The sequence below is a fragment of the Delphinapterus leucas genome, chromosome 1, assembly GCF_059928025.1.
Source record: "Delphinapterus leucas isolate spDelLeu-1000000601 "Yukka" chromosome 1, BTC_Dleu_Yukka2, whole genome shotgun sequence".
Classification (NCBI taxonomy): domain Eukaryota; kingdom Metazoa; phylum Chordata; class Mammalia; order Artiodactyla; family Monodontidae; genus Delphinapterus; species Delphinapterus leucas.
Genome location: NC_143129.1, coordinates 162,124,339 through 162,145,642, shown reverse-complemented (window position 1 = coordinate 162,145,642; position 21,304 = coordinate 162,124,339). Strand labels below are relative to the sequence as shown.

Here is a 21,304-nt window from a genome sequence, read left to right as displayed (position 1 = left end):
TTCCCACTTAGAGAAGTTCCTTTAGCATTTGTTGTGAGCTGGTTTGGTGGTGCTGAATTCTCTTAGCTTTTGCTTGTCTGTAAAGCTTTTGATTTCTCCATCGAATCTGAATGAGATCCTTTCTGGGTAATCTTGGTTGTAGGTTCTTCCCTTTCATCACTTTAAGTATATCATGCCACTCCCTTCTGGCTTGTAGAGTTTCTGCTGAGAAATCAGCTGTTAACCTTATGGGAGTTCCCTTGTATGTTGTCACTTTTCCCTTGCTGCTTTCAATAATTTTTCTTTGTCTTTAATTTTTGCCAACTTGATTACCATGTGTCTCAGCGTGTTTCTCCTTGGGTTTATCCTATATGGGACTCGCTGAGCTTCCTGGACTTGGCTGACTATTTCCTTTCCCATGTTAGGGAAGTTTTCAACTGTAACCTCCTCAAATATTTTCTCTGGTCCTTTCTCCCTCTCTTCTCCTTCTGGGACCCCTATAATGTGAATGCTGTTGCGTTTAATGTTGTCCCTGAGGTCTCTTAGGCTGTCTTCATTTCTTTTCATTCTTTTTTCTTTATTCTGTTCTGCAACAGTGAATTCCCCCATTCTGTCTTCCAGGTCACTTATCCGTTCTTCTGCCTGAGTTATTCTGCTATTGATTCCTTCTAGTGTAGTTTTCATTTCAGTTATTGTGTTGTTCACCTGTTTGTTTGCTCTTTAATTCCTCTAAGTCTTTGTTCAACATTTCTTGCATCTTCTCGATCTTTGCCTCCATTTTTTTTCCAGGGTCCTGGATCATCTTCACTATCATTATTCTGAATTCTTTTTCTGGAAGGTTGCCTATCTCCACTTCATTTAGTTGTTTTTCTGGGGTTTTATCTTGTTCCTTCATCTGGTACACAGCCCTCTGCCTTTTCATCTTGTCTATCTTTCTGTGAATGTGGTTTTTGTTCCACAGGCTGCAGGACTGTAGTTCTTCTTGCTTCTGCTCTCTGCCCTTCTGTGGATGTGGCTTATTGTGTGCAGAAGCTTTTAAGTTTCATTAGGTCTCATTTGTTTATTTTTGTTTTTATTTTCATTACTCTAGGAGGTGGGTCAAAAAAGATCTTGCTGTGGTTTCTGTCAAAGTGGGTTTTTCCTATGTTTTCCTCTAAGAGTTTTATAGCATCCTGTCTTACATTTAGGTCTTTAATCCATGTTGAGTTTATTTCTGTGTATGGTGTTTGGGAGTGTTCTAATTTCATTCTTTTACATGTAGCTGTCCAGTTTTCCGAGCACCACTTATTGAAGAGGTTGTCTTTTCTCCATTGTATATCCTTGCCTCCTTTGTCATAGATTAGGTGACCACAGGTGCGTTGGTTTATCTCTGGGCTTTCTATCCTGTACCATTGATCTATATTTCTGTTTTTGTGCCAGTACCACACTGTCTTGATTACTGGAGCTCTGTAGTATAGTCTGAATTCGGGGAGCCTGATTCCTCCAGCTCCCTTTTACTTCCTCAAGACTGATTTGGCTATTTGGGGCCTTTTGTGTTTCCATACAAATTGTAAAAATTTTTGTTCTAATTCTGTGAAGAATGCCACTGGTAATTTGATAGTGACTGCACTGAACCTGTAGATTGCTTTGGGTATTACAGTCATTTTGATAATATTGATTCTTCCAGTCCAAGAACATGGTATATATCTCCATCTGTTCGCGTCGTCTTTGATTTCTTTCATCAGTGTTTTATAGTTTTCTGAGTATAGGTCTTTTGCCTCCTTAGGTAGGTTTATTCCTAGGTATTTTAATCTTTTTGTTGTGATGGTAAATGGGATTGTTTCCTTAATTTCTCTTTCTGATCTTCTGCTATTAGTGTATAGGAATGCAAGAGATTTCTGTGCATTAATTTTGTATCCTGCAACTTTACCAAATTCATTGATGACTAGTTTTCTGGTGGCATCTTTAGGATTTTCTATGTACTGTATCATGTCATCCGCTAACAGTGACAGTTTTACTTCTTCTTTTCCAATTTGGATTCCTTTTATTTCTTTTTCTTCTCTGATTGCCATGGCTAGGACTTCCAAAAGTATGTTGAATAAGAGTGGTGAAAGGGGACATCCTTGTCTTGTTCCTGATCTTAGAGGAAATGCTTTGTTTTTCACCATTGAGAATGATGTTTGCTGTGGGTTTGTCATATATGGCCTTTATTATGTTCAGATAGGTTCCCTCTAGTCCCACTTTCTGGAGAATTTTTTCATAAATCGGTGTTGAATTTTGTCGAAAGCTTTTTCTGCATCTATTGAGATGATCATATGGTTTTTATTTTTTAATTTGTTAACATGGTGTATCAAACTGATTGATTTGCGTATAATGAAGAATCCCTGCATTCCTGGGATAAATCCCACTTGATCATGGTGTATGATCCTTTTAATGTGTTGTTAGATTCTGTTTGCTAGCATTTTGTTGAGGATTTTTGCATCTATGTGTATCAGTGATATTGGTCTGTAATTTTCTTTTTTTGTGATATCTTTGTCTGGTTTTGGTATCAGGGTGATGGTGGCCTTGTAGAACGAGTTTGGGAGTGTTCCCCCCTCCGCAATATTTTGGAAGAGTTTGAGAAGGATAGGTGTTAGCTCTTCTCTAAATTTTTGATAAAATTCGCCTGTGAAGCCATCTTGCACTTACTTTTAACATTCACTGAAACTAAAACTCTTTTCTTGAAATTTCACAATTTTACAATATGGTCAAGAATCCATTCAAAGCATTCCTTTGGTAATCATACCTGCAATAATTATTACCAAGCAGCAAGGCAAAAGCTTTAAATTTGGTGCTTCAGGCAGTGACTGAACTATGGCTCCACACCACCTGTCTTCCTGAAGCTATCATCAGAAGTATGCATGCTCTCAGAAGCAGTAGGTCTCAGCCAATATGGATGCCATATGAAAATGAGACCAGCAGGCATATTATCCATCCCAAAAACAACTCACAGGAACTGTTCAAAAACAAACCACCCCAGGGGGCAGCCTCCACCTTCCTTTTGACTATCAGCATGTCTGTCACCTGCACACCCACTAATAAACAAATACAAAAATGGTTCCATGTTACTCTCCACACCAGTTCTCTCCTGCAGGGGCTTAGCATATTCAGAAAGCAAGGCAGAGGGAGTAACTAAATCCTTTGAAGGGCACAATCAGGTATGAAGTTTGGAAAAAGCCAGGGTAATGACCATTCCCCTCTCTCTTCCTTTTCAAAAGGGCCAATACTTTTTTCCTCGACTGCATACAAGTTAGATTGAAAGGTGGCAGTCCTTAGAAAAGAAAATAATTACTATCGCCTTTGCTGTGTGCCTAGCTTTGTTAAGAGCACAGTTTGTTAAATGTTATGGTTTAGGTGATTTGTTGGAACTAAACTACTGCTAAAGAAGAATCAGTAGTCTTTAAGTCCATATTCTGACTCCTTTCCCTTGACTGGAAAGTTTCCATTTTTCCCAAAGACCATTCTGATCAAAGGCAAAGGCTCCGTGGAACTAGCTGCCCACCAGGTACCTTTCAGCTGCTATTCACATTAACTCTTGATTGTCTGCTAGGTGGAAAAACCAGCTTCCAAGGACTCCATCACAAAACCTGAGCCTTTCAGCACTTCTCTAGTTAAGAATACTTAGAAGAGTAAGCTCTCATCTATAAGACTGTCAATAAAGAAGCCTCAAAGGTACTGGATTGCAGCAAACTGCTGAGGTGAAAAACAGTACCTTAACGTCTCCTTAGAGGAGGGCAATATTTACAGGCAAAAGAGGGGGGAAATGTTCTTTTAATCTACCTATAACTGTACTTTACAGATTAAAGGAACTATGAAAACCACCCTCATTTAATCTTGGTTTAATAAGAAAATACATCCAGCCTCCAAAGTGAGGTTGGAGGTTCATACAGAACCCTCAGAAAATTACATTAAAAATTTTATATCCAGAAGATAATCCCATACCAAGATTAACACCCTTATTCCATCTCACCCCATATTCTGACCCCCACCCCACAAGTCTGGTTAAGACTTTGGCCTCTGAAATAAGACTGCCTGGGTTTTAATATCAATCCAATCAACTTACTAGCTGTGTCATCTTGGGTCAAATATCTTGGTTTCTTCATGTGTAAAAATAGGAATGGTAACAGGTTCATAATAGATATAAAAGGAGATAAGCTATGCAAAGTACTTAACACAATGCCTGGCATGTAGTTAAAGCTCAGTAATTATCAGCTGCCATTACTTTTTGTTGTCGTTACTGCACTTCATTTCAGCTCAGGCACCACTTCTTCCAGAAAGTCTTCCTTGAAACCTTCAACCAAGATTCCTCTCATCTGCATATCCTACATATACCTCTACCATGGCATTTCTCTCACTGGATCATATTCGTTTGTCTACTTCACACACTCTGCCCTCTTTAAGTGCTAGGGTTGTATCCTGTATCTCTGTATTTGTAGGCCCAGCAAAATGCTTGGCACATAGTAGGCATTCAAAGAATTATGTGTTAATTTTTAAAGTTTACCCAACATTTAAATTAATTTATGTTTGTTTGTTTTTTTAACAAAATCTGGCAAAAGATGTCAGTTCTAATATGGAATTACTTAAGTTTTAGTCAGATTCTTAATGTTATTTCATTTCCTTGGCTAAAAGAAGGGAGGGACAGGAGAGAAAAGCAAAGTTCCCAGTTCACTAAGAAATGGGAAAGAGCTTTTTGAATCAAATTGGGGAGAGCACTGAATGGGAGGTATGACGGGAGATGTGCAAAATGAGAAACTAACAAAAAGCCAAATGGATTAAAAAGAGATAAAGGAATCTAACATAACCAGCTAGGAAACAGCCTTTCCTGCCTAAACACTGAACTGAAAAATCTTTTCAAATCACAAAGCAATCTTTCCTCATGAAAGGACCAACCAAATTTTAGTTCCCTGAGCTATCTATTTCAGACCACTCACTCCACTTCACTCAAAGGCAAGACAGGCTTTCACCATGGAACTTTCAGAACAAACAACAGTGGAGAATAGCTTCCCAGTTCACCCAGGCAAATATTCATCCATCACTGATGACATCTAGATCCATTCAATTTCCCTTCTCCTGAGTAATGAGGAAAAGTAAAAGAAAAAAACACATCTAAGTTCTGGTCACCTGGATGAAAAATGTAAACCAGTCTATCACAATTCTAATGCCTTTAATTTCTACCTGATACTTATTAGTAAATCAGAAGTTTGCCTTAATTGGATATGGTTGCTATAAAGTTTCAAAAGACCTATCTGTTAAGGTTTAGTCCAAAGCCATTTTCACAACCAAGTCATAAGTGAGAGTACTAATCGAAACACTGGTATAGCTGAAAATAGCTCTCCTACCATAAAGTCACCTGCTCAGAAATGAGCCAGTCATCAAGGGCTTTATAATATTTAAAAACAGATTGAAGGCAAATGAGTAAACAATGTACTTAAAAAACAAAACAAAACAAAAAAAAACTGTGACTGGGGGTTACAATGCTGCATATAATATTCTCAGAATCTGCTGCTTTGCTTTTTCTCCCACCACTTTATGACTAAAAGACTATGGAGAATCCCGTCAGCAAGGAGAGCACGCCTCCAAGCCACAGCGTGAAGGAGCCCACACCTCTCTGCGAAACACTGTCTTCGTACTTCAAAAAGCACAGGTATCAAATGATAACAGATAAACTTTGGCCTGTAAATAAAAGTGGTCCTAACAAGAAAGACTTTTTTTTCCTAAAGAGAAAAGCCCCAGGATATGATGTCATTAATCTAGCAACTCCCTATATAGCCCACTTGTAGATGTTACTGTTAAGAACCTGCAGTTGGGGGGCTTCCCTGGTGGTGCAGTGGTTGACAGTCCGCCTGCCGAGGCAGGGGACACGGGTTCGTGCCCCGGTACAGGAAGATTCCACATGCCGCGGAGCGGCTGGACCCGTGAGCCATGGCCGCTGAGCCTGCGTGTCCGGAGCCTGTGCTCCGCAACTGGAGAGGCCACAGCAGTGAGAGGCTTGCGTACCGCAAAAAAAAAAAAAAAAAAAAAAAAAGAACCTGCAGTTGATTCCTGTCTCTGACTGCAGGGCTGATAAATTATTTGCATTCACAATCACACCAACCTTCTTTGTAAATCCACACAATAAACCTTGAAACAGAGCACTGTTTTGTTTCGGGAGAAGGTTTTTTGGGTTTTTGGTGGGGTATTCTTTTTTTTTGGTTTTCTTTTCTTTCCTTTCCTTTTCTTTTTTTTTGCTGGCTGGTTTTGTTGTTTCTAAAGAGAAGGTCATTTAGAGGGCTGAAGCAGAGATATGTAAATTAAATAAAACAGCAGTAAGCTTGAGAAGAAATAAGGAAATAATATAGCAAACCATGAAGTGTTACTTCAGCAGATATGGCCAATAGAGGAAAATTTTATGTCAATTTATCCATTAAAAATCTCTCTTTTTGGAGTATTATGTAAGTCTCATAAAAAAAAAAAAAAACCTGCAGTGGGCTGAACTGGGACATGCGAGGACTCAATACAACCAAGCTTCAGATACTTAAATATCTCATACCACTTTTTGCTTATAACAAATAAAATGCAGAGCTACAGATGCTTTCTCATCTGTGTGTAAATGAAAGCGAAACTGTACGAGTAGTTAGAATTCTTAGAATTTTTAAGAGCCAGTTTATTTAAATTAAATCAAAGCCAATCTGTATCTGTACAGAAATAAAAATAAAATTTTCTTAGGGCTCTTATTCTCTAGACTTTACAGAGCTGTATATACTCTTCCCTCCACCCCTCCCTCTGTGATAAAGAAATGAAAGAGCTCTGCAGGTTAAAAACCACTTCAAATGAATCCGAGAGAAGGAAGTTCAAAGGGATTAGAATATCACTTGTCTCACCAGTCTGCTATAGAGTAGGGTTCAGCTCTTCCCTGCCCCACTCTTTGTGCTCCCATAACACATCGTGGAGTTTATCATGCTTTTTTATGTTTCTACATCTATCTCTGCCTCCATAGCGTGAACACTCTGATGGCAGGAACTGGGTTTTATTTAGCCAGGGACAGTCCTTGCTGACAGGAATTGTATGTACATAACACCTAGATACTAATTATCATTAAGTGATTTGAATTAAGCATCCTAGAGAAGGTATTAAAAATGCGGTAAGCATATTTTAAGGCACTGAATATGACCACACGTATAAAGCACCAGAGATCACAAATATTAGAAAATTGTAATCTAGTCAGTCATCAACATAGCCTAGCACTGACATTCAGATAATTTGGCATTGTTTGGTTTATTTACTGCAGATGTGTGGCTTTCAATAACTTCATTTTTATGACATGTACACACACGCGCGCGCACACACACACACACACACACACACATTCTTTCTCCTATACTTCCATCTTCAAGTTGATTGTAATTCACACATTCCACAGAATGTGTGACAGAAATAAAAATCTTGGCAAAATGGTCAACAAACATTCCTTACTATCCAATTATCTAGTACAGACTCTGTCTAGCCACAGAGAAACTGGCCTTTCCTTATCCTCACCTGTAAAACGGCAATATTTCTCTGCTGCTTAAAAGTGACATTAATTCTAGGCAGGGCAACAAGGATGCCCAAATGCGCCTGGTCTCTGTCTCTCTCTCTCCACACACATACACACACCCCGCAAAGGCACACAGAGAAACCCCTAAAGACACACCACACACAGAGGGCCTTCATTCTTTGCCTCTCCCTCCCTCCTGACAGAGGCAGCCGCCACGTGAGACACAAAGGAGTGGGGGCGGAAGAGCTCAATCAAAACAGCTTGGGGAAGGAAAGAAGGGTATGCTCATCAGTGAAAGTCTCCGTGGAAAAGCCAGAAAACCTTCCCTTCCGGCCTGACTATCCTGGGCAAATAACCTTGCTCAAGATCTACTTACTTGAGCTTAGAGGTCAAGCCCTCCCTTAAACCTTTCTGAGAAGGGGTAATATGAAAATTCACCCCATTATTTCAAAAGTGCATTATGAGAAATGTCAGGGTGCAGCTTATACACATACTCTGGGGAGCATAGCTGAGAGCAATTTTGAAAACCAAGCAGTTAGACAGGAAGAGCCAGGAGCTTCTGTCAGGCTGGGACAGGGCCTTTGCAAGAACAGAATATCTCCCTTCTACCAGGTCCAGAGATGGCTGGTGCCATGGCGGCCTCCAGTAACTGAGCAGAGCAAGCAAGCTCTCACAAACAGAACTTCCCCAGCGACACGCCTGAAACTACAGCCTCAGGTTCACAATGGTCATCTCTGGCAATGGAATTCGCAGGATGTAGTTATTTCTATCTGGAATAATCGTTTCCTAAACTTTCTACATTAAGCATGTGTGACTTTTAAAATCAAAAAAGAAAGGGTTAAAGAGGAAGGGAGGGAGGGAGGGAGGAAGGAAGCAAGCTAGAGCAGCCAGAGAGACGGAAGAAGTAGAATGCACAGGCAGAATAGAAGCTTGGCACTGCTTCAGCACAGGGGGCTGTTTTCCTTCAGGCCAAAAGCCACAGACTGACCCAGCAGGATGCAACTTTCACAGGTGGAACCTAGCTCTTCAGCTTCTCTCTACAAGGTTGCTTCATTTATTCTGATTAAGACTCATTCATTCTACCAGGCCTACTTCCATAAGCTTCCAGCTGACTCAGGTTGCCCACAGTTAAGGACAATAAGCACTGAGTTGTATAAAAAAAACAAAAAACAAAAAAAAACAGAGGAGCCCTTTCTTAATAGGCAGAATGGCAGTCCCTTTAAAATTTTAAACCTAAATCTGAAATTAGAGAACAGAAGTAAAATCAAATCAATACAAACTTCCCATCTCCCACATCTGGTAATACGAGTGATTCCCTTTATTACCTAAAAGTGAGAGAATCCATAAGCTTTTACTTTAAATTGCTGCTCGATTAGAATCAAAGCATAACGTTTAAGCCAGTTGGAAGAAAGAAAGCATTCCTAAAAATCCTGTCATTTGCTGGGAGAGTTTTAAAAGGAGAAATGGGATGAGCTACACTAGGCGTCCATCTTCAGGGGCAGAGTCTGCAGTTGGTGGAGCTGGATAGGCCTTGGCCAGCATTCCTCTCTGCTTTTATTTCTCCTAGAACAGCGCCTGTGACAGTTAACTCATCATTCAGGGACATTCATAATTCCATCTCATCTCAGGGTATTTTACAGTTTCCTTTTGTGACTGACCAAAGAAGTTCAAAATTTATATAATTTGGTGCTTGCCTTGCACTGGAACTGTTCACCTGAGGGCCTAAAGTAACAAACCTGATGCAAAAAAGAGTTTCAAGAGCTGACTGACTGGGTATATCTAATACCCATGAAATCACCAGAGGACACACATATACTTCCAAATTGGGGCAAGGGCTGCAGCTGTCGCACTTTTTCCAAATCTCCAGATAACCACCCTCGCTGCTTATTCAGGGATGTGGGTTATTAATGGTGGCAAGAGTGGGCTGGATTGAAAGGAAAGCTGGATATACTGCATTAATAGACAGGGGACTCACCTACATAATTCTTAGCAGATGGTTACTCTATTGAGACCAGCTTGAGACATCAAATTCCCTAGTCTCTTAGGATTCTGCAAGTAAAACTGGGTCTCTCCTGTCATTGAATTACCTTGAGACTCTCAGCCTCTTTGAAGGGAACCTTGATACCAGTAACATCATCCCTCTTGAAGAGAACTTCTGTTCCCTAGTAATGGCCAAGGAATCACTAGACTGCAAGCTCCAAGAGGGCAGAGACCATGTCCATCTTACCACTGCATTTCTAATGCCTAAGATAGTAGGCACCCAATAAATACATTTTGATGTAAGGAAGTAACTCTGCAAGCTACTTCTGACATAAAATCCAAAAAATGCTATTGAAGTAGCCTCAGGCAAAACACTGCCCTGACTAAAAGACAAAGCCAATCTGGCCTAGCACAAGAGTCTGCCAAACATGGGCATATCATCAGTGTTGGGGGAAGTGAACCAGGGCTGAGGGCCAGATGGTGTCATGGCAGCAGAACAAAGTCCTCTTCCAGAGGAAAAGTATCCCTGGCTGAAGGAGGAAACAAGTAGCCAACAAGCAGTCGTGCTCCTTAGTGGCATGTTACAATTACAGGAGATGCACAACACAGCCCACCCTGTCATGGGCTTCAACCAACCTCAGGCCTGAATGGAGGCCTACTTTTCCTGACAATGCAGAAAGGCCAGCTGCCTACAGTATACTTTAAAAAAATGTGGGGATTGACATCCCACTGGACAGAGGTTTAAAAAGCCAGCAGACACCTCAAACCTACTGCCTACGGGGTCACCTTGGGATAAGACACGAGTCTAACCAAACGGGATTTTATGTCATCACATCATGATGACTACTACTGACATTTGCTGAATGCTTATTTACGCACCTGGGAGTAGGCTAAGCACTCTGTGTGAACATTCCATTTAATCTCCGTAACAATCCCATCAGAGGCACCGCCATTCTTGTTTCGTAGATGAGGAACCTGATGAAAGGTGGGTTTCAGTAATACCACCCAGTATATAATAGAACCAGGACCCAGATACAGGCTTGTCTGACTCCTGAGTCCATGCTCCGTGCTCTTGGCCACTCTGCCTCCTGTTTCTTGCTCAGCTGATGAACTAGGTAGGTGGTCAAGACCAATTCTTACAACTTCTCTCTAAAACATATCCAGTAGTGTCTGGAATCAAAAGTGGTTAAAGGATCTTAACCACACAGGCTGACTTTTCTTACGGAAGCTCTTGGATGGAGGATCAGAAAGAAAGTTCAAAGGGCAGGCCCTCAAACCAAGAGCTGTGCATTTTAACCCAAACTGTTCAATACTACTCACCTGAGAATAGATGTCCAAAGAGTAACCACACACACAGTCTTGATCATGTTCCTGCTGATTCCACACAATGTCTGGACCAAGGCCTTGCTTTGGTCCTGCAATTATTCTGTTTTTATAAATTCCTCCACTACTGTATTATTTCCTCTCTGAGGAATTCCTAAGGAGAGTCAATTTAAGACAGCTTTTAAATTGAACTGGATTTACTGCCCAATTATGCCATTTTCTTAACCCTCTTCACTTTATCACACAAGTTAGGAAATAAGTCTGTGTTTGCATAATGTTTCTAAAGGGCAAAAAGAACCCACCAAAATTATAGTTTTCCTAGCTAGAGAGAAGGACTTAAGATGATTATCTTTTACTGAAGAGTATTTAAGCAAGAGACAATTACTTCATTTCATTGGGAGAGAAGCTAACTTTAGATAATTCTGATTGGTCTTACCGAAGTCAATTAAATTGTGATATAAAAAGATCCCATAGACTTGCTCAATGCTAGCTGAATTTTACAATCAAAAAGCTTGCATGGTTTAGGTTAACGACCAGAAAACTCTACCTCCCCCAGCTGTGATGTACTCAAGTCATTATCACAATCTGAGGAGACAGATTTAGGATTAATAATTTATTACCTTCCTGTAGTGCAATGTAGTTAAGAATATAGGACAGTTTGGCAGGAGAAAGTTCCTGCGGAAGGCTCATCGCTATGAGGTGTATTCCATTAGTCATCCACCTTAAATGAGGTGCCCAGCAGATACAAGAAGAGCAGGGATATAATGCCACCCAAAAACTCTCTGGAAAATGCTTTTCTCCTAAAGATAAGACCAATGCATGTTCAAAATATATTATTCTCTTCAACGACAAAAGATACCACTTGGTCTGACTGGTACAACAGGGGCTACAGCCCTCAAAGTACAACTAAAAGGTGGGGGGAAAGGAAGAAAGTGAGTTCAGGTGCCTTCTGTCTGCCAGGGGCAAATGCGAGCAGTTATAAGAACAAAATGAGAATGGCAACTAGTGGAGGAAGACCTCTTGCTAAGCCAGAAGCTGTCTCTGTCCCATCTGCAGTCTCTGTGAGGGCTGAGGGTGATAATTAATCTCTCCCATCCAGAGTTTAGGACTAATGAAAAAAATAAAACCTGGCAGTTAGAGGTAGGTGGAGACCAAAATATCATCTTTGTAAGTGTAAGGTGACTGGAGAACATAACTTAGATGTACAATCACAAATGGGCTTCCTAATACTTTCCTACACTGAATTAAACTTACCAATTGGACAAATGCAGGCTGTCTTGGCATGGGCAGACCAGTTAGAGCATGGCAGGGTGAGAATACATGAAAATCCTGAAGACTAGCCATTCCACACAACAGAATTCTTTTCCAATATCACCAAACAGAAAAACCGCTCTTCCATTCACGGAGAGAGTCAGAGAAAGGTGGGAAAAAAAGAACAAAAATTACCTTCCTGGGAAATGAAGTGCCCACTTAATTGGCCAATACTGAAAAACAGAGTATGAAAGATTGATTCTCCTTAACATGTATATTCCAAGGTGGTCCTATTTCTAGCATTATCTTTAGGTTAACCCAACAAACCTTTATTGCTACCTACTACATGCTATATGTTAGGTATGTAACTATGAGTAAAACAGTTTCATGAAGTAGACACATAAGCAAGTAATCATAGCAGACTTCTGCTCCCAGCCATGATGGAACTGGTACCAGACTCACAATCTACCATAAATGACTACGAAACTGGACAGAATACTTAAGACAATTGTTTTCCATAAGAATATAATAGTCAGTGCAAGATTACAATCTCTGGGAGAAGGGAAACTTGAAGTGAGCCCCATAATTGCCCAGTTCTCTTTTAAGGGACAGCTTCTCAACCACAGCACAGAAAGCTGGACCCCAAACAGAACAGAGGGTTCTCACCAAGCCCAAGGAGCAGAGATCTGAATCTGGCTAGAATTTGAGTGGCAGGACACTGGAGAAGGAGCTGTGAAAAGAGCAGATCCCAAAAGGCTCAGGGCTGGGACATAAAGGCACAGGTTTGTCATATACTAGATGTTACATCGATGAGAAGGAGACAGGATCACTAGAGGTCAAGCAGTGCTGGGGCAGGAGGTAGGAGCATTTTAGAATTCCTGCTCTGCCAAAGTGAAGAAATCACATTAACAACACAGACCAGCAGACACTAGAAAGGCCTTCAGGAGGAAAGACCACATTCTAGGGCAAAACCTACTCTGAACCTCTCCTCACAAAGCCTAAAACCAACACAGTATAATACGGCATAATAATAGAGAAATATATAGACGCTATGAGAACACTAAAGAACAAGTTCAAATCAAGCCTTCAGGGAAAGCACCAGAAAGGAGCTTATGTTGACCTGAATCAGAAAACATCAGGCAGGGACTTCCTTGTTGGCACAGTGGTTAAGAATCCGCCTGCCAGGACTTCCCTGGTGGCGCAGTGGTTAAGAATCCACCTGCCAATGAAGGGAACATGGGTTCGAGCCCTGGTCCAGGAAGATCCCACATGCTGCGGAGCAACTAAACCCGTGCGCCACAACTACTGAGCCTGCGCTCTAGAGCCCGCGAGCCACAACTACTGAGCCCACGTGCCACAACTACTGAAGCCCACACGCCTAGAGCCCGTGCTCTGCAACGAGAAGCCACCACAGTGAGAAGCCCACGCACCACAATGAAGGGTAGCCCCAGCTTGCCGCAACTAGAGAAAGCCTGTGCCCAGCAAAGAAGACCCAACGCAGCCAAAATATATATACATATATAAATAAAATAAAAAATTTTAAGAAGACCCAACGCAGTCAAAAATAAAAATAAATAAATAAATTTATTTTTTAAGAAAAGAATACATCAGAGAGAATGGTAATGGCATAGGCAGAGGAATGGAGTACTCTGTGGAAACATGAAACGGCACTCTATGAAAAGCGATTTGAATGTGGAAGAGAAAAAGGAGTATAGGATGCTTCAGGGATTTCTACCTAAGTATACGAGTAGAGGTGATCTTCGCACCGCTACAGGGAATAAAGGAGGAAGAGGGGTAAAAGATCGTGAGTTCAGTCTTGATATATTAAGTTGGAGGTAGCTGGGAGACATCCAGTTGGAGATGTGTGACATACAGGTGGCTATGTGGTCTGGGGCCCAGGAGAGAAGTGAATGAACACGTATAGGTTTGGGAGTAGTGAACACACAGGTTACAATTATGGGAAAGAATGAGATTGCCCAGGGAGAGCGCAGAAGTGTGAGACAAGAAAGGGTAGAAACAGAACCCTGAAGAACAAAACACTTAAGCGACAAGCTGAGAAGGAAGTGTGGGAAGAATTAGAAAGTGCGATGCATCAGCTGTAAGGGAGAGCAAAGAAAAGCATGCTGTAACTTAAGGCAACTGAGGAAAGGGTATCAAGAAAGTAGTCAAAGGTGTCAAATGCAGCAGAGATGTTAAGTAAGGTAAAAAGTAAAGGTGTCAAGCTAGGGAAGTCACTGGTTACCTTGGTAAAAGCCAAGGTTTAGGCAGAAGCCAGGCCTCACTGGATTCAGAAGAGGACAGAGGTGGGAGAATAGAGACAGCAAATGTGGTCTGCTCATTCCGAAAGTTTCCCTGACTGGGAAGGCTAAGCCAGGAACCTGGCTAGAGGTCCCTCACAAAGAACAGTGCCTGGCTCAATAAACATTTGCTGAATGAATAAGCAATAATAATAAAAATACAACAAATAAATAATCTGTACCCATCTGGTTATTTGACCAGTCCTTGTTTCTAATTGTATCAGTTTGTCTGTCTGCAAAGTGGATATGTATTAGGCCCAAGCCAAGTTCCATTTCCTTCACAAAGCCTTCCCTGATTCTTCTAACCTTCAACAACCTCCTCTATGACAATCAAAAAACAGACAGTAACAAGTGTTGGTGAGGACATGGAGAAATTGGAACCCTAATACATTGCTGGTGGAAATGTAAAATGGTGCAGCAGCTGTAGCAAACAAAAAGTTAAACAAAGAGTTACCATATGATCCAGCAGTTCCACTCCTAGGTATAGATACAATGAAATATTATTCAGCTATGAAAAGGAATGAAGTACTGATACATGTTACAATATGAATGAATCTTGAAAACATTACCCTAAGTGAAAGCAGCTAGACATAAAAGGCCACATATTGTATGAATTCATTTATATTAAATGTCCAGAATAGGCAAATCCATAGAGTCCAAAAGTAGCTTAGTGGGGCTTCCCTGGTGGCACAGCGGTTGAGAATCTGCCTGCTAATGCAGGGGACACGGGTTTGAGCCCTGGCCTGGGAGGATCCCACATGCCGCGGAGCAACTAGGCCCGTGAGCCACAACTACTGAGCCTGCACAGACGTCTGGAGCCTGTGCTCCGCAACAAGAGAGGCCGCGATAGTGAGAGGCCCGTGCACCGCGATGAAGAGTGGCCCCCACTTGCCACAACTAGAGAAAGCCCTAGCACAGAAACGAAGACCCAACACAGCAAAAATAAATTAATTAATAAACAACTTTGAGGAGCTAATTCATATTAAAAAAAAAAAAAAAAAGTAGCTTAGTGGTTTCCAGAAGCTAGGGGAGGGAGAAAGAGGGAATGACTGCTGATGGGTATGAGGTTTCTTTTAGGAGGTGAGTAAACTGTTCTGGAATTAAATAGTGGTATTACACCTCAATTAAAAAAATAAATAACCTCATCTAATCTCTTACTACAGAACTCCTAAATTCTACCCATCTACTTACCCCTAAATCTACTGATTTGCATTGAGTAAAATTACTCTCTCCAGTGAGAGAGAGGTTCCTTGAAGACACAGAGCCTCATCAATTTTCTCCTGGACTACTATTTCATTAGCTTTCTAACAGATATCCTTACCTCTAGCCCTGACCTCCCTCCCCTTTCCATCTTTCTCCCATCCCCACCATTACCATTCTTTCATATTCCAGCAAAAATGTTCTAGAAATTTACCAGTATTACTCTTCTGCTTAAAGTTTTCAATAGCTCCCAATTTCCTAAGGCAATTCTCTCCAAAGTAGAGTTTTTGCTTACCAGAAGTGCACAAAACAAATCATTGGGATATGAAAAGAAAATATTAAAACTATTTATGTTTGTTTTGGGCATCTCTCATAAACATAAGACATTAGTACAATGGTGCTTATTATAATGTATAAACAAACAAAAACTGGGGCACATCTTCAACATTTTTTATGGATATAAGTACATAATCAAGAAAATTTGTAGACCATCTGCCTTAAAAGATTAAAATCAAAGCTTCTTTCCATGGCATACAAGATCCTTCATCACCTGGCCACCATCTACCTCTTCAGGAGTTGCCATTCCAGCTTTGCTCTTTGTATTTCAGCAGCACTAAACTGCGTATAGAGTTTCCTTTATTTACCAAGCTGTTTCATAATTTTGTGCTTTTGCTCTCGCAATCCCATTGCCTGGGAATACCCTTCGAATCCTTCAAATTCAACCTTCAAATTTCTGTTCAGGCATCAGTTTCTCTGGAGAGAATTCTTCAGTTCTCCCCCTTCATCTCTAAGCTAAATGCTTCTCCGGTTGCAGTAGCACTCAGGGCATGGTATCCCTCTGTCTTTTCACTTACCACATCATCGTATTTATACATCTATCTCCCTCATTAAACTGGGAGTTCTTCCAGGGCAGGAATTGTGTTGTACTCATCTTTATTTTATTTTATTTTTAATTTTTATTTTTTTTGCGGTACACGGGCCTCTCACCGCTGTGGCCTCTCCCGCCGCGGAGCACAGGATCCGGACGCGCAGGCCCAGCGGCCATGGCTCACAGGCCTAGCATGTGGGATCTTCCCGGACCGGGGCACGAACCCGCGGCCCCTGCATCGGCAGGCGGACTCCCAACCACTGCGCCACCAGGGAAGCCCTGTACTCATCTTTATTACCCTCATGCTTAGGCCAGGACCAAACTCCTAATAAGTTCTCAAAAATTGGTTCTGAATTGGATTCTTTTTCTCTGTACTCAAAATACTTATTAACTAACTCTGTAATCTATTTCCCAGAAGCAAGGGAATAACAATAAAAGTTTTCATAGCCAATTGTTAGCTTCTGGAGTACATCAGCCTCAGTGACCCTCCTTGGTTTAGGTTTCCAATGCTGGTTCCGGCCCTCTCCTGTGCATGCGCCATATATAACTCTCCAGATGCACACATTCTTTCTTTAGATGTTAAAATATTTGTGAATAGTTTAATCAGATCTTGTTGTTCTCAAAGGCATTATGTCTCTTTAAAGTGCCTTCACATACCCTTGCCTCGATTGTGTTCATTTTAAGCTTTAACTCTCAAACGATAGATTGTGTTGATTAAATTATTGTTTTATTAAATTATTATTTATTTAAATTATTTAAATATTTATTTAAATTATTAAATTATTGTTGATTAAATTGTTGATAGATTGTTGTTGTTTCTCAAAGGACAATTCCCTTATTGCTAAATTATTATTCAGTCAACAAATATTTTTATGGTGCATCTACTACAGGTCAAGCCCTTGGTACTTGCTAGAAATAGCTGGCGTGAGCAACAGGCAAAATCTCTGCTCTCAAGAAGCTGACAACCTATAATAGGAATTTCCAAATTCTTGGGGTCACTTCATGTTTTTCTCCAGATACTGATAATCCCCAGGTCCAAAATGCTATTTTAAGCCATGTAACAATAACGTTAGACAAAAAAATAGTAATTCAATGGCTCACAAGGAAAACACAGAGCATCTTTTATCAAATTGTAATCACTGCTTCCTAGCAGTGGGCTCCAGCACTGAACCCAAAGCTGAAATAAAAAATAAGCCCACTATACATAAGTCAGTGGGTACCTGGGGCTCTCCCAAAGATGGAGAAACTGCTAAGTGATAAACAGGAATGGGGATAATTGGAGAGCTGCTTTGTTTAGTTTTTCAGGAATAATTTCTATAATCCATGAGCTAAAGACAACAGCAAACAATCAAGAATGTATTTTATCAGGGAAAACGTAAGAGCTCAGATAAAAAACAAATTCATAAGTAGATAAATACTGACTCAGGATACCTACAATAGGTTTTTGCTGCTGTTGTTTTGTTGTTGCTTCTTCAGATAGGTTTTACCCCCCCACTTATAAAAAGAGTTAACATGTACCCTGGAAAACACAGAAAAGTATAAAAAGATAATAATTCCACTACTCAAAAAATATATAAACATTTAGTTATATATCTTGTTTCAGACTTTCTATTACATAAAAATATTTTTTTCTTTTCACAAAATTGACACCAATTTTGAATATGAATATGCAACTGTATATCATGCTTTTTCACGCTTAACATTAGGAGCATTTCCCATGTACTTGTTCTTCTACAATGTGAATTTTTAAGTCAGGTAATATTCCACCATGTGGACATGCCATAATCTCACCACTCCTATTGTGGGGCAGGTTGTAGCAAAGTTTTGCAACACAGAATAAATAAGTGTTGATGACTGCTCTCATTCACAACCATCTAAATATGTCCTTGAGGTAAATTCCTAAAGGGGGAATTACTAAGTCAAAGAATATGAACTTTTTAAGGATCTTGATTTATGCCAGAAAGTTCTCTGTTCAAACTCTCCAGCACAATAGGAGGACTACTGGCAGCACTAGATATTTTTACTTTGATTTTCATCAACATGATAGGTTAAAAAGGATTTCTCATCTTAATCCGCAGCTCTTCGGTTAGTAATGAGAATGAACATTTTTTTTAATGTTTTATAAATCATTTTAATTTCTTATGATACTCTGCTTATGTCTCATTCATTTTTGCTATTAGGACACTGTGTTTTTTAAAAAATTGATGTAAAAGAGCTCTGATAAATTAAAATACATAAAAAAATCTGTCTGTCATGTATTGCTTGCATGTTCCCTCAGTTTGAACACATATGGCTCTTGGCTCTTCCATGATAAAAGCTCCAAACTTTTCCAAAATGGAACTGGTACAATCTAATTCCCATCATAACCACTCCTACCAATACCACCTTTGCACCTTTATACTCAATCTGTTCCTTAGGGTGCTGTCTTGAAGCACCAGGCTCAAGGGATACTAAAGAATAGCCCAGTGAGACCACAGTGCCATGTTTAACCAACTAGCTTGGCAAATACAGAAACACTCAGCAATGCTTCTTCCTCCCCTATACTCAGAATCCCTCAAATAACAAGCTCATCCTCGTTCAGGGCAAAAAAACTGTCTTTGGTCCTCCAAAAGATCACCTGTGGTTGGAAGGCAGCATAGCAGAAGAAAAAAAGCGTGAGCTCTAGAGTAGAAAAAGCTGCATTTAGATTCCTGGCTCTGTCATGTTCTTGCTGTATGACCTTGGTCAAGTCATTTTGCCTCCCTGGGCCTCAATTTCCTAACTACAAAATAAAACTATCTGTTTTCAGGTTATCATAAGATTAAATGGAACATGTAATGTTTACAACCAGGGGTCTGGTATGTGGTAGGTGAACTTCAAAAAGTGTGGTTTTCCTATTCTATGATGGTGCTAAATCAGTTACTTATTTAATTCAAATGATCTTACATAAAATGTTGGCTTGAAATAGTTAGCTGTCCCAGCAAAGCATCATCTGGGTAAAAAACATTTAGGTCAGCTTTCTGTCAACTGCAATTTCCACTGCTATAATTATGCAATCATCAACCACCACCGCAAAACAACAAAAACCCCAAAGCTGATGTTACTGAAATTGTTAAATACAGTAATTACTTGATTCTCAAGATCACGGCCACCAACTCCTTTTGGAAAGCAACAGAAACTTTTCTAATTATGGGGGCAAAAGACGGATTAGTTGTCCCAGACAGTGGTCTCTACAACAGAAGTCTTTTGGTCATTGCCCAGAACAGCAACATACTGAGAAGTCATTCTCAAATTGCTGTTTCCTCACATTTCATACTCTGAAAGGTACAATGTCAACAAAAGAATGAAAAGAAAAAAAAAAAAACAGAAAAAAAGGATATTCTTTGAGATTTAGCCTTTTTGGCACTTTTTCCTGGCAAGAGGTAACAGACTGGTGAAATAATCTCTAGGAGGAAAGCATACTCTATAAAATCTATCAGCATAACCCCATTCTACGGAAGAAGCAAGGAACACATTCTCCCTCTAAGTATAGAGTGTAGATTCCTTCAGGAAAGGAAAGAAAGCCAAGTATCACTTATGTTCAGAGAATTGTACTACACGCTTTAATTATATTATGTTTTAAGTCAAGTTATGAGGTAGATCTTATGTTTCCTTACAGACAATAGGTAACTTGCTCAATGTTTTATAGTTATTAAGTGGAAAGAAACATCCAGCTCCAGGACCCAGGTCCTTGTAACTTTGAAACCTTTTCCTTTTCATTACATCTTCATCAAATCTCAAAATGATCATGCCAATCCTCCTTTATGAGAAATAACCCAGGGACTTCCCTGGCGGTCCAGTGGTTAAGACTCCATGCTTCCACTGCACGGGGCACGGATTCAATCCCTGGTGGGGGAACTAAGGATCCCACATGCTGACTGGCAGCGGCCAAAAAAAAAAGAGAGAGAAAGAACCCAATTTAAATTTTGGTTTAAAACAAAACAGACAAATAAACCCAACAAACTAAGTGTCCAGCTAAAGGATGACCACTTCTGTCAATTAGCAGGTTGCTTTTCTGGCTCCTACTAGTCTTTAAAATGAACTGAAAGACTCACACCGAGTACGCTTTTTTAAAAATCTTAAATATATAAAGAAAATGGTACCTGTTGACAGCCACAGACCACTGAAGCAGAAGCAAATATAAAACAGGTACAAGCTTTTCAACCACTTCACAGATGTCTGCCAACAAAATCCTGATAAAATCCAAGAAGCACAGCTTGGCTTGATTCCCAGCTTCTCCATGGCCTTCCAGACAGGCAGAACCAGTCCACTAGAAAGACAGAAAAAGAAGAAATTATATGCCAAGTAATTAATAATTGATTCCTCGAAATGCAGAGTGCTAGAGAGTGTGACAGATTAGGGAGAAGGGAATTTTCAAGTTTGTCTTTCACTGCTCATACCTGCCTATAAATTTCAAAGCTGAGCTTTGGCATAGCCTATAATTATCAGGATAAAAACATAGCCAGGGATATGAAATGAATCCACTGTAAAACTGAAACACTTTATATTCCATATTTTCTAACCTAACATCATCTGTGTGGAACAATGGAAAGCGTACCAGACTGAAAAAAAAGATCTGAACTTCAGTTCCAGTTCTGCTACTAACAGCTTTGTGACTTTATACAAATACGCTTTCTTTTTTTTATGCGGTACGCGGGCCTCTCACTGTTGTGGCCTCTCCCATTGCGGAGCACAGGCTCCAGATGCGCAGGCTCAGCGGCCATGGCTCATGGGCCTAGCCGTTCTGCGGCATGTGGGATCTTCACGGACCGGGACACGAACCCATGTTCCCTGCATTGGCAGGCGGACTCTCAACCACTGCGCCACCAGGGAGGCCCAATACAAATACGCTTTCTT

General features: G+C 40.4%; 1 protein-coding gene across 2 annotated transcripts in view; it reads right to left on the bottom strand.

Moving 5' to 3' along the window:
* KIAA0319L (KIAA0319 like) overlaps nt 1–21,304 on the bottom strand; it is a 114,009-nt gene that overhangs the window by 89,293 nt on the left and 3,412 nt on the right. For both annotated transcript variants that reach the window (XM_022575209.3, XM_022575208.3), the window contains exon 2: nt 20,551–20,717. In XM_022575209.3, coding sequence (XP_022430917.1) covers nt 20,551–20,689 — 139 coding nt within the window. In that variant the 5' untranslated portion in view covers nt 20,690–20,717. The remainder of the gene's footprint in view (nt 1–20,550; nt 20,718–21,304) is intronic.